At 46.8% G+C, this 13,634-nt stretch overlaps 1 protein-coding gene across 1 annotated transcript in view; it reads left to right on the top strand.

Moving 5' to 3' along the window:
* Positions 1-13,634, top strand: part of LOC138299178 (complement C4-B-like) — a 541,079-nt gene that overhangs the window by 342,445 nt on the left and 185,000 nt on the right. The window contains exon 24 of the mRNA XM_069237273.1: positions 10,547-10,750. Coding sequence (XP_069093374.1) covers positions 10,547-10,750 — 204 coding nt within the window. The remainder of the gene's footprint in view (positions 1-10,546; positions 10,751-13,634) is intronic.

The following is a 13,634-nucleotide window of genomic DNA, read 5'->3' as shown; positions in this document are numbered from 1 at the left end:
GGTTACACTCCCGAGTAAGTGACTCATATCCACAGCTAATGTACAAATGAATGAGATGTACACAAAGAGAGTTTCTGCATGATAGAGGGCTTGTGTTTCCATACTATTGGTAGCCATAACCTCAACTCCAGCTTTAATTGACAGTTTGATCCTAATGGATAATGCTCCCTTTGCAGCAGCTGCACCTTCAAAGGGTATAGGGAACAGAATAGCAATCTTATCCTTCAAAAGTGAGGGGAGATATGGCCCAAATTTCCTGAAATAGTAAAAAATCATAATTTCTAATTAGGACAGTGCAGTCGGGATGGCACAGTTTGGAACTGATTCACACAATATTCCAAGTCATTACCCTTACATGGGATACAGGTAATTTTCCTTTAGATGATGCATCCAAAGTGCATACGTTAGAGGTAGACTGCTCCAGAAAACCCTTGCTGTTCCTTAGGGGAGCTGGCATAAGTCAGCCAATCAACCCAAGATCTACTAAGTCTTTGAATATTTCTTCAGTTATTATGTCCCCTGGCAGATCCTTGGCCTTGATGGGGGTTGGGTCAGAGAATATCCCGCAGCCTGGGTTGAAACCTGCCCTTTTATCCAAGAAGGGGGGTGATTGAAAGTAGCCAAGGGGAGAGATGTAAATTTTCCCTTGTTTGACTGCTAATCACTTGAGGAATGATAGTAAATTTCTGACTTATATCTGGTTCTTGAAGTTCACAACAATGCAGTCTCTGGTCAAGATTTTCCTTGCAGGTCCGAGCAGCCTACCCTTCTGGTCTGTAGAATCTGATTACAATATGCCTTACTGAACCCCTATTCCTACATACCCAAACATAACTTTTTTTTAAGAGTTGTTCCCCGGATTCCATTTGGTTACACCTGAGCACCATGACAACTGGCAACGGACCGACATTTGGAGGGAGGCCCAGAACTTCCTTATTGGGCACTATATCGTTATCCTGCCGGTCAGTCAAAATCCAAGAACCTGTAAAAGACGGCTCCATCAGTCTCCTATACTCCGCCGTGCTAAGGGGATCCAAATAGCAACAAAGTGCTGAACCCTGCTCGGCTGGGCCAGCATCACCTCCCCAGAGATTTTCTTTATTTAATGAGTGGCAAAAGGTGCCAAATCAGACCTTCATTCAAAAATAGTTCTGGGGTGAAAGGAGGGGATGTATGTGGTTTGCTGGTTGATTACGATCAGTAGGGCATGTAAGGGTAATAGAACTGATAGCTGCTAACAGTGATTTACTAAGACACAGATGGTCAATGAGGGGTTGTAGTAGGGTTTGCAGCTGCGTTTCTACAATCAAATTGAGTCTGCTACAGTATTGATCAAGCAGTAGCAAGCGTTAGATCCTTCTATTTTACTTGGATGCCAACACTGATGGGGCTAAGATATCAGCTGCTGTTAAGCACCCAACTGTGTTACCTATGTTATTTTTGCCAGCACTAGAGCTGGTGTCACCAACCTCTCCCCCTTGGCAATAACAATACTTCCAATGGAGGGCCTGTGTTCAATAGAGAGTTTTTGCGCCATAAAGGTAATTTTCCTGGAGATGACTCCCTGCAGCCCTCTCTAACATGCTGTCATTAGCTGTGCTGCGTTAGGGTGTGCTGGTCATCCCCTCCATCATTACACTGGAGACTTCTTAAAAGGCAGTCCGAAAGGCTTGGCTTTCTCCGGCCTCAGACTGGCCCGCTTTTGCTCCGTACAGTGGTAGCCACAGCACCTTAAATGCACCTAAACAAGAAGTCCCGCTTCGATGCACAGGAGAAGCCCCACAGGTTTATGAGGAGGTTTTAGCTTAGAGGGATATACAGCAGCTGGTGAATTTTGGTGTTCCTTAATGTTCCTTCCTAATGGTCGTCCTGCACACCTCTAGATGTCCAGAAATATACTTAATAAGAATAGGATTCCACTTACCTCCTCCCTCAAGAGCAGGTTCTGCTGCCTTTCCACCCTTAAATCCTCTTGCATTTGGTTTACTAATGTAACCTTAATAATTCGAGCTCTGCCATTACACTTGGGCCAGTTGTTCTCAGTCCCCTCTTGCAATGTGCTTTCCGATACATGGGAGGCGCTGTAGCACCATCTGCAGAGCTCAACTTGGCAAATAAGTGCAACTGTACTCAAGGATGTAACCTTGCTTTGTTTGGTGTGAATCCGTTGAGTAGTTATCAGTGAACTAGTGTTTAAAAAAAGCTGGACATAAAAGATTTACTTTTTAAAGATTTCTGATCCATTAATTCATGGATCCTCCTTGGGTTCACAAATCCAATAAAATAAAGGCATGCCATTGGACTAGGGGAGCTGCACATTGTTGATTTACGAATCTTGCTAGCCGTCACAGAAAAATGCTGTGGCTCGACGCAGTGAACCGAGCACTGTGGAAAAGGACATAAGGGGGCAGAGTGCACCTACTGTGGCCCCAGGGCACCCTCTCCAGCAATAAAATGAAAAGAAAAACTAAATATCACTGAATTTATTCATCGTTGATCTTTTATGACTACCAGGGTTCATTACGTTCCCGGAGAATTCTATCATGCCTTTGTTCTGCTGGCTTTTTAATCCTCCCAGGAATACCGCATAATTAAACATTTTGGTAAACTCCTAGGAGGTTTTAACCATTCTCATTTTTCTCAATTGAGACTTAGCATTGCACATTTGACCTCACATTTTAAGGACACCCTCTCACTTATAGGCTTCACAAAACAGCATTCAACAAAAGATCTCCGCCAAAGTGACCCTTCGCAGGGCATTGCAGCGCCGGTCCTATGAGGAGCAGCCTTATGATGAAGCATGACACCCTTTGTTAGGGTGCATGAGGGCACCAAAAATGAAGGCAGTCATTTCCCTCTTTTGACCTGGGCATGTACAGACTCTCCTGGTTAGGAACAGTAGCCCCTCCTTTTGTTTATTGATATTTGCATAGAGTCCGGATACTGGACCTTTTTTTTGCTCTTAGTCCCACCTACTCTTTTTTAGAACTTGGTTATACAGAATTTGAAAATCCTGAAAAAAATGTAAAAAGTATTAACAAGCGTTAACCGCAGAGGGATCTGGCTGGCAGGTAGTGGGGTAGAGCTATGCTGTTGTACCTTGCTTTCCACAGCAGAAGGTCTTGTGGAGCAGAATTGTGCCACATGCTATGGGTTGGCCACCTTCCCCCATTGCTCATGGCCGAAGTCAGTTTCCAAAGAGGTTTGGCCCCCAGCCAAAAGTTGTACCCCGGGTCTGGCCAAAGGCACAGCATTGCAACCTCTTCTGTTTTGCCATAGACTGTGCGCAGCAGAGTTTGCCCACTGGCAGAGGCTTGGGTATTGAGCCTTACTAAAGGCAGGGGCCTCTTTCCAACCCACACTCTGTTGTGCATATGACTTCACAGAATGTATCCCCCATATGTGAACAGCACAGTGTAGTTAATAAAATGACAATACATATTCAGACCAATCAGAAATACCCTACCATGTTCATAGTTAACTCATAGTTTTAAGGTTAATATGGTATGTAATCTTGTGTGTAAGATTGTTTACGACATTTGTAATAACATCTGACTCATCAGGAGTGAGGTTAAGAGCAATATCTTGATATATAGTTATATTTATATATAGTTCAAGAAAAGGCAAAACAGATATTTACTGTCATGAAAAGAAAAATCAAACGTCAGACAGAAATATTGTACTGATTGACAGAGAGTGCACTGCTATAATAATTGAATTGTTTAGCTGGAAGTTGCCCATCAATTGACCCTCTGAATATCTTGTACCTTTAAAGTCCTTTTTTAAATTCAAGCCCTAAAATAGTAATCTCCACCATTAGTATTTCACCATCTCAGGACAAACAAGGTTTCTTTGTTGCAAGACAGTGTCTGGCTGAGCCTCTTTTCTAGGTCTATGCAGGCCAGGATAACGGACATTCCATTCTCAAGAGTAGAACCCTATCAAAGGTCAGGTCTCCACAAATGCTTAGTGCTCCTCTAGATAGCTATATAGGGGTCTGGCAGCAGTAACTACTAGTGTCTAGGGTCAACATCCGCTCGGGTGCAAGAAAGGCAGGGCACAATTTGTTTGTGCTTTTTGCTCTTACTTATAAAGCACATATACTGGGTGATATGTCTATATTCTCACTAATGGGGAAGTATCAGACTATTTGTGCAGCTTCTCAAAATGTTGGACTTGCGATATTTACCCTCTGTGTCCCAGGGTATACATTTTGCATGGATTTGTTCCGGTGACCATTGTGCTGATGTAGTCCACCATACAATCTTGCATAAATAGTTTTTTGGACAGACTCAAACATTAAACACTAGTCTAATGTATATCTCTAGGTAATACCAATTTCTGATGGATACAACTACCTGTGGATTCCTCACCTAATGAATACTCCCATGGCGCCAGCATTCAACGGAAATCTTCTTCCTAGTCTCTGCACGTCGACGAGGACGTCACTCTAGCCCACGCGACGCCGTCTGACGTCATACAGGCAATAAGAGGTCCTCGCCGACGTGCCGACGTCAGTTCCCTTTTTTCCGTGCATTCGAAACGGTTATCTTCGAGGGAGCTACTGTTACTTTAGTAGTTACAGTGTATTTTCTGCTGCGTAGTTCTTCTCTGCGGTAACAATGTCTCAGAGAAAGTCGGGTTTCAAGCCCCGTCAAGAGTGTGGGGGCAAGATGTCCGTTACAGATCCTCACTCCGACTGTCTCTGGTGTTTGAGCTCTGACCACGACGTCGTGACTTGCGATTCATGTCAGCACATGAATCCAAAGGCCCTCAAAGAATGTGACGCTAAACTATTCCTGGCGAAGTCGAAGAGAAAGGAAAAACATCACAAAAAGTCTTCCTCGCCAAGGTCTCATCGGCGTCATCGAGACTCCTGGCGCCGTAGAGATTCACGGCGTCATTCCAGCAAGGGGACTCGTTCGAGGTCGCCTTCGGCTCGGCGTCGGAGGACTTGGGAGGTCAGTCCCACGGTCACGCCGCATCCATTGACGCCGTTGCCCTCTCCGGCGTCACCGACTTCGCCTGGACAAGCGTCTGTGGTTGAGGTGATGCAGCCTCTTGTGCTGTCTCCGGCGTCGCCTTCGATCCAGGCACCTCAGTATCCGGCTTTTCCCGCCCCTGGAGCCGATAGTACCGCATTTCTGAATGCGATGTATACCATCTTTCAGCAGATGGCTCCAGGAGGTGCTCCGGCTGGTCCTTCGGGGACTTTGGCCTTTTCATTGGGTGATCCTGCGCCTCTTCGGCCGGCACCCTTTATGCCCTTTCTCCCTTTTGGGAATGTGGGCTCGGCGCCGGTGGCCGCTCCGGTGGCTTCAGAGGGATTGGCTCCGGAGGTTTCCATCCCGTCGACGTCGGGATTTCGTCCTGTGACTCCGGTGGGTCCATCGGCTCCAAGATCTCTTCGTCCTGCTCCTTCATCGGCGCCGAAGCTGCCTGTGGCGCCGGATGCGGCGTCGGATGCTTCTGGAGATTGGCGCCGATCTTCGACTTCGTCAGAGGCCATGTCGACTCCACGTATTGAGCAGAGACTGCATTCAAGGAGGCGTGCTCTCCGTCTTTTGGAAGAGCAGGAGTACCAGCGAGTCCTGGAGGAAGGAGAGGTTGAGGACTCTGGTGATGGACTGCATGGTCTGGATACGGCCAGTGGGCTGGATACTTCCTCTGAGTGGGACCTTTCATCTCCAGGGGAGTATACGGAGGAGGCTGCTACCTTTCACGCGGTGGTGAGGAAGGCGGCTAATTTTCTGGACCTGCCTTTGCCGGTGGCAGAGGCGAAGCAGAATTTATTGACGGAAGTGCTGCATCCGGCCTCTGCTGCAGCGGAGCCTCTCTTACCGTTTAATGAGGCTTTGCTTGATCCGGTGTTGGAGGTGTGGAAGAAGCCTGTATCTTCCTCGGCAGTTCATAGGGCTGTGGCCAGAAGATATCGGGCTGCACCATCTGACCCTGGTTTTCTTTCAAGACACCCTACGCCGGAGAGCTTGGTGGTGCAAGCCTCCTGTTCACCGAAATCAGCACCTGGATCTTTCCCGACGGTACCTGGAGACAGGGACTCCAAAAAACTGGATGCGCAATCCAAGAAAATATTTTCTTCTTGCAGTTTGGCGTTGAAGGCCACCAACGCAACTTGCATTCTGGGGAGATATATCCATGCTCTTATGGATGATATTTCATCTTCTTTTACGGAGCTTCCCCAGGGACTCTTGGATGTTGTCTCGGACGCCCAGGCTGCCGCAACCCAGATTATCCAGTCTGGGCTGGACACAACCGACTCGGTGGCAAGGGCGATGGGCACGGCTGTGGTGGCGAGGAGACAGGCCTGGCTCCGTAATTCAGGGTTTTCTGCGGACGTGCAGTCGACCCTATTAGACCTCCCGTTTGATGGGGACAAACTGTTTGGAGCAAAGGCAGATTCGGCCTTGGGGGGATTTAAAGAGAGCAGGGCCACAGCCAAATCGTTAGGGCTGCAAGCTCCTTCTTCCTCTGCCTCTTCCAGGTTTTTCAGGAGGTTTCGTGGATTTGGGCGTGGCTCTTCCTCCTCTTCCTTTCGGGGGAGGTTCCAGCAACCCGCCTCTTCTCACCCCTATAGATCATTTAGAGGGAGAGGGAGGGCCCGCACCAGAGGAGCCTCTCAACAGCACTCTGCCTCTTCCTCGTCCTCTGGAGGGGTGCAGCAGGGAAAGCAGCCTTAGGCTTCCACCATTTCCCACTCACTCCTCTCCTGTAGGGGGAAGATTACGGCATTTTCTCCACAAGTGGGAGACTATTACAACGGACACTTGGGTTATCAGTATTGTGGAAAAAGGCTACACCCTTCCCTTTCGGGAGTTTCCGCCCCCCCTCCCGCCCGCTCATCTTATTGTTCAGAAGAACACCTCCTGTTGCTAAAACAGGAGGTTCAAGTCCTCCTTTCAAAAGGCGCGGTGGAATTGGTTCCAGAGCAGGAAAGGGGTCGAGGTTGATACTCAAGGTACTTCCTGATTCCCAAGAAGGATGGTCGGTTGAGACCGATCCTGGATCTGAGGATCTTGAATTGGTTCCTCAATCAGGAAAAGTTCAAGATGCTGACCCTAGCACAGGTGCTTTTGGCGTTGAACAAAGAAGATTGGATGGTGTCTGTCGACTTGCAGGATGCTTATTTTCATATTCCGATACTCAAGTCACACAGGAAGTATCTCCGGTTTGTGGTAGGGTCGCAGCACTATCAGTTTGCGGTCCTTCCGTTTGGTCTTACTTCAGCACCTCGAGTCTTCACGAAGGTGATGTCAGTGGTTGCGGCAGAGCTCAGAAGGAAGGGGATAGCAGTATTCCCTTACTTGGATGACTGGTTGATCAAAGCCAAGTCCCCGGAGCTTGTGTCGTATCATCTGCAGTCAACAACCCAGTTGTTGTTCGACCTGGGCTTTTCGGTGAACGTGCCCAAATCTCACCTGGAGCCCTCTCAGCGCCTCCTGTTCATAGGGGCAGTACTGGATACAACATTGAATCGAGCCTTTCCTCTGCCTCAGCGGGTTCAAGATATTCAGGAATTGGTTCCAATGTTTCGAAATGGAGCGGTAGTTCCAGTCCTCAAGGTCCTTCGTCTGCTCGGTCTGTTTGCCTCCTGCATACTGTTGGTCATACATGTTCGCTGGCACATGAGGGCTCTTCAGTGGTGCCTCCGAAGGCAGTGGTCTCAACACAAGGGAGATCTAGAAGGTGCGGTCAAGATCTCCAGAGATGCTGCTGTGGACTTGAAGTGGTGGATTGCGGACGACAATCTTTCACAAGGAAAGCCGTTCGCGCAGTCGCCACCAGTGGCCACGGTCATAACGGATGCTTCCACTCTAGGGTGGGGAGCTCATCTGGGGGATCTGGAGATCAAAGGACTTTGGTCTCCAGAGGAACAGATGTTTCATATCAATCTGTTAGAGTTACGGGCTGTACGTCTGGCTCTCAAGGCCTTCCTCCCTTCCCTTCGTGGTCAGTCGGTACAGGTCCTGACGGACAATACTACCACGATGTGGTACATAAACAAACAGGGAGGAGTAGGGTCGTACCTTCTCTGCAGAGAAGCTCTTCGACTATGGTCCTGGGCAAAGGACCATCAGATTTGCTTGGTAGCAAATCATTTGGCCGGGGTCTTGAATGTACGTGCGGACAGTCTCAGTCGCCAATTCTCGGCCGACCACGAGTGGCATCTCCATCCAGATCAAGTCCGTTTAATCTTCCAGATGTGGGGGTTTCCTCGGATAGATCTGTTTGCCACTCGGGAGAACGCGCATTGTCCGTTATTCTGCAGCCTCCAGTATCCGGTGCAGGGAGATTCGGGGGACGCGTTTCTGATAACCTGGTGCGACCAGTTGCTTTACGCGTTTCCCCCCATACCCTTGATTCCTCGAGTGTTGAGGAAGATTCGCCAAGACCGGGCCCAAGTCATCTTAATAGCTCCGGATTGGCCAAGGAGGGTGTGGTAATCCGACCTTCTCCAACTCTCACTGTGCCCTCCACTCCGTCTCCCTTCCAGGGCAGACCTCCTCTCGCAGTCGCAGGGGCAGGTTTTACACCCCAACCTCCAGAGTCTACACCTACATGCCTGGAGATTGAACGGGGCAACCTGAGTTCCTTCTCTCTCCCGCCTGATGTAGTGGATGTTATATTAGCGGCCAGGCGACACTCCACTAAATCTATCTACGCTAATAGGTGGTCTAAATTTGTTATGTGGTGTGGGGAGAGACAGATTGATCCCTTACATGCTCATCTGTCGGACGTTTTGTCTTTTGCTCTGTCTCTAGCGCAGAAGGGTTGTGCAGTGGCTACCATTAAGGGTTATTTGTCGGCTTTGTCAGCCTTCATTTGTCTTCCAGACCAACCATCGTTATTTAAATCCCCTATTGTTCTCAGATTCTTGAAAGGTCTTCTAAATAAATATCCTCCAAAACCATTCGTTATGCCTCAATGGGATTTGTCCTTGGTCCTCACTTTCCTTATGGGGTCCCCTTTTGAGCGTATGCATTCTTGCCCCTTAAGGTATTTGGCTATTAAAACAGTCTTCCTGGTGGCTATAACATCTGCAAGGAGAGTGAGTGAGTTGCAGGCCTTATCGGTAAAACCCCCTTAAACAACTTTTTATGGGGATAAGGTGGTGTTGAGGACCAAGGCTGCTTTCCTCCCGAAGGTTGTTTCACCCTTCCATTTGGCCCAGACAATTACTTTGTCCATGTTCTATCCTCCGCCTCATCCTTCAAAGGAGGAAGAGAGGCTACATCGATTGGACCCAAAGAGGGCGTTAAGCTTCTACATTGATAGAACGAAGGACTTCAGGCTGGAGGATCAGCTGTTCATCGGATACGTGGGCAAGAGGAGAGGAAAGGCAGTCCACAAGAGAACACTCTCCAGGTGGGTTGTTCTTTGCATTAAAATCTGTTACTCTTTGGCAAAGAAGGATCCTCCTGATGGCATTAGAGCTCATTCCACCAGAGCTAAGTCGGCCACTTCGGCCTTGGCCAGGGGTGTTCCTGTGGTGGACACCTGCAAGGCCGCAACTTGGTCGTCCCTTCACACTTTTGCGAAACATTACTGTTTGGACTCTGAGGTCAGAAGGGACGGCCATTTTGCACGGTCAGTGCTGCAGGATTTCTTGGTTTGACCATTTCGGCACCCACCACCGTGAGTGGTACTGCTTTGGGACTCTATTCATTAGGTGAGGAATCCACAGGTAGTTGTATCCATCAGAAGAACGAGTTACTTACCTTCGGTAACGACTTTTCTGGTGGATACATTAGCTACCTGTGGGTCCTCACGGTCCCACCCGCCTCCCCGTTGCCTTTCTGGTCTTACCAAGTAATCCTTGAGTGCGCTCCTCTTGGTCTTCAAGGTTGCAATAGATGTTGTATATATGGATACTTGTATATATTTATATGTATATATATATGTATATATCTTTGTGTATATACATGATTTGCATATATTTGTTGGTTTTTAAAGAAAAAAAAAAAAGGGAGTTATATTAAATCTACAGCCATTTTATTGCAATGTTGTGTATTTTACAATGTTATGGGATGTTGCCTTGCTCTTTCATTGCATTGGCTTGTTGTTCTCATGCACGTAAAAAATGTTGGTACTGACGTCGGCACGTCGACGAGGACCTCTTATTGCCTGTATGACGTCAGACGGCGTCGCGTGGGCTAGAGTGACGTCCTCGTCGACGTGCACAGACTAGGAAGAAGATTTCCGTCGAATGCTGGCGCCATGGGAGTATTCATTAGGTGAGGAATCCATAGGTAGCTAATGTATCCACCAGAAAAGTCGTTACCGAAGGTAAGTAACTCGTTCATCATGTAAACATGGTGACAAACCTGAAAACTGCTTTTTAACATGTTAAAATCAAATCTGTGTGTGGTCATTACCACCCATGTCTGCTTAAATACACTTGCACTCTTGACCTTCTATGGACTAAAGGTTGAGTGATTGTGTAAAGTTAAAAGTGAATTAGAGGCACTAATGGAGGGACAATGACGACACATCAAGTTAAATGCAATTTCCTCTCTTTATTCTGCAGCGGACACCTCCATAGAGACTGTCAACAACAGCTTGGCTGCCGATGGAGTGAGCCGCCTGATCCGGGTGCCTACGGGCTGCGCTGAGCAGACCATGATATACATGGCACCAGGGGTGTATGCCATGAAGTACCTGGATGAAACCGAACAGTGGACCCAGCTAGGACCAGAGCGTCGAGATGAGGCACGAGAAACCATGGAAAATGGTGATGTATCGTCAGTAGCTAGGTGTAAATTTGGCAAAAACGTGGCTCTTAAGGAAAAACTACATGCAATCACACTGGCAGTTTTGTTGCTTTGATTGACTCAAGTTGATAATGCACATTTGTTGTGAAACAATTTCATTAGTTAGTCCAAAGTAAGCTCCACATCCTTCCCATATCATCTCTGTGAGAAAGTCATTCTTTTAGCAAGTTCATCCTCATTTTGTCAGACTGATACTGGTGGTCACTGACCCTGACTGTGCCCTGGGCCTTGCTAATTTGGCCCAGTGCTCGGATCAAAAGGTATATGGTAATTTAGTACAATTACAATTGGCACTGACAGACTCCTGTAAGTCTCTAGTATATAATAGGGCAAGGGTGATTTAAACTACCTATAAGTCCCTAGTGTATGATAGGGCAGGGAGGTTTAGAGGCCCAGTAGATTTCCTGCACTAGAGTGTGCACTGCTGTGTTCCCTGCTGTCATTTTTAAAGGCAGACTGTCTTTAAAAAGTAAATTATGCAGAATTTCGACTTTGGAATTAAAGGTACTTCAAAAGTGATATTCCTCCTTATTTATACATATAAATCATTCCTAAGGTCTCCCCAAGGTGCCACAGGGGTGGGATATCATGTAACTATAAGCAGGGGCAGTATAAAGGGTTTTTTATGCCCTGGTGAGGGAAAAACTGTCTATTTAATTTTTCCCCATTTTAGATACTTAGCTCCATAGGATAACATGGGAATATTTCATATAAGCATATATATTGCTAGGAAGGAGCTAAATGGGTCATTCAAGGCCACAGGAGATTGGTAATGATAAATCCAACAACTTGCCACTGCTGAATTTATCATAATTAACACAGAAAATAAGTTATAGGACTTTATTTTCTGTAAGCTAAAATCCAACCTGCTAATATCCTCGCCTGATTGGTCAACCTTAACAGGATTAGCCATGCTGCTTTGATGAGGTGGTAAGTGGCCTGCACTGACCAGAGCTTATATGATGGGGGAGTTCTGCAGCTGAAGAGACCAGGCCAGGAAAGGAGTTGGGTAAATCAACCTGGGCTTCAAAGAGAACAGGACAGAAAGGAATGCCAGCCAGGCCTACCCTCTCAACCCGTACCCCACAGACAGATAGCAGGCCCTGGAATGGAATTTGCAGATGGTCTGGAGGGGGGAGTATTAATGGAAATGAGCCACATCAGTAGGTTGGTTTAGCCAGGTTTTGCTCCTCTGCAGAAAAATCGTCCATCTTGAATTTTGAAGTGCAGTGCTTTGCGGGACAAGAAAATGCCACAATTAGAGGTAGCTGTCATGCTTTTGGGTGCTACCCTGCAACCCATTGGACGGGATTGCCCCCTGCTTGTCCCCCAAGATGACTGAATAAATATCTGGGAGCTACATTATAACTCAGATCTAATGCCTGAAACCACAAGAAGAAGGACTGCCCTGCTGTAACCCGGGAGTGCAACTCAGGATGCACTCTGAAGGACTGCACCTGTTGCACACTGGACCATCAGCCCGAAGAACGTTGCCTTGCTTCAGAAAGGACTAAGGAGTGGACTCCCTGAAAGCAACAGGTTAACAGAGCTTGCCTGCACCAACTGTCACAAAAGTCCCCAGCCTGGAGTGCGTCCAGTGGACTTTGAAAGAACTGTAGTCCTAAACTTCCAGGGACCATCTCAGAGCTTTCCAGACCCTTGGATTTGTATTTTAGACACTTTGAACACTCACAAGGACCTTCAGGAAGAAGATTCCAGAAGTTTGGAGATGTTTGTAGCAACTTTGGGAAAAAGCTCCACAAGTGGACCGACCGGACATCATGAATCAAGCCGATTACATTCAACTGTGACCCGGCCTGAATTTCAGGTTCATCCCGCTGAAAGCTCCGGTGCTCCAGGCTTCCAGGATTTGACTGTGTCCTCGGGGAAAAGCAATTGGATGACGTTGCACTGAAATCAGCTTGCTAGAGATGACAGCACGACGTCAAGAGAGAAAAACGTTTCTAAGTGCGTAGGTACAATTTGGGCTGAGGCCTCACGCTCAGTGTATCTGAGCATGGCTCCATCACGGTCAGCCTCAAATTGTGACTTGGCCCGTCTAGTGTGACCAGATGTCCCCAGTTGGCGTTACTGATTTCTAAGCACTAGAAAGCAATTTTTTTTATTTAATCTTTAAAATACATGTCTCCGGTTACCTATATCAGATAATGTCATTTTTGTGTCATTTTAAGGAAAAAAAATAATTCCTATTTTTTACAAATTGGTGTGGGAATTTTATTGTGTATTTTGTCTTATCTACTGTATTGGTGTGTTTAAATGCTTTACTTACATGTCTCCTAAGTTAAGCTTGCCTGCTCATTCCCATGGTACCAGGGGTTGAGCCAGGGGCTAATGATTTCAGACCTTGACTGGACCTAACATTGGATTGGTGACCTTATTGCTAGAGCTAGATGTGTACTTACCCCTACTAATAATCCACCTTCCAGCAATCCCAGACCTAGAGTTAGTAACTGAATAAGGTGGAACATTTTGGTTTTTTTTATTATTTAAGTACTCATATCAATAAAGCTTGGAAAGTTACAAGCAAAATCATATATCTATTAAAATTCTCTGTGTTATGGCATTTCTGCTATATTTGATCACAGACATATACATAGTTCTCCAAAGAGCATCTTGCATGGAGTGTGACCACCTAATACTCCTCTACAGCAGATTATTTAATACTCTCTGAACTTCATAAAGATTATGTAGCCAACTCACTCTTCGAATTAATACCTTAGGGGTCAAGGTTCGTTTAAGCATACATTTTTGCGATCTACAACCACGTTGCTTCCAGGCAGAAGGGATGCAGGTATAGAAATTGTACTCCTAGAGCAGACAAGG

The sequence above is a fragment of the Pleurodeles waltl genome, chromosome 6 (genome assembly GCF_031143425.1).
Source record: "Pleurodeles waltl isolate 20211129_DDA chromosome 6, aPleWal1.hap1.20221129, whole genome shotgun sequence".
Lineage (NCBI taxonomy): Eukaryota > Metazoa > Chordata > Amphibia > Caudata > Salamandridae > Pleurodeles > Pleurodeles waltl.
The sequence above is the reverse complement of the archived record's forward strand: the minus strand, read 5'-3'. Positions and strand labels throughout refer to the sequence as shown.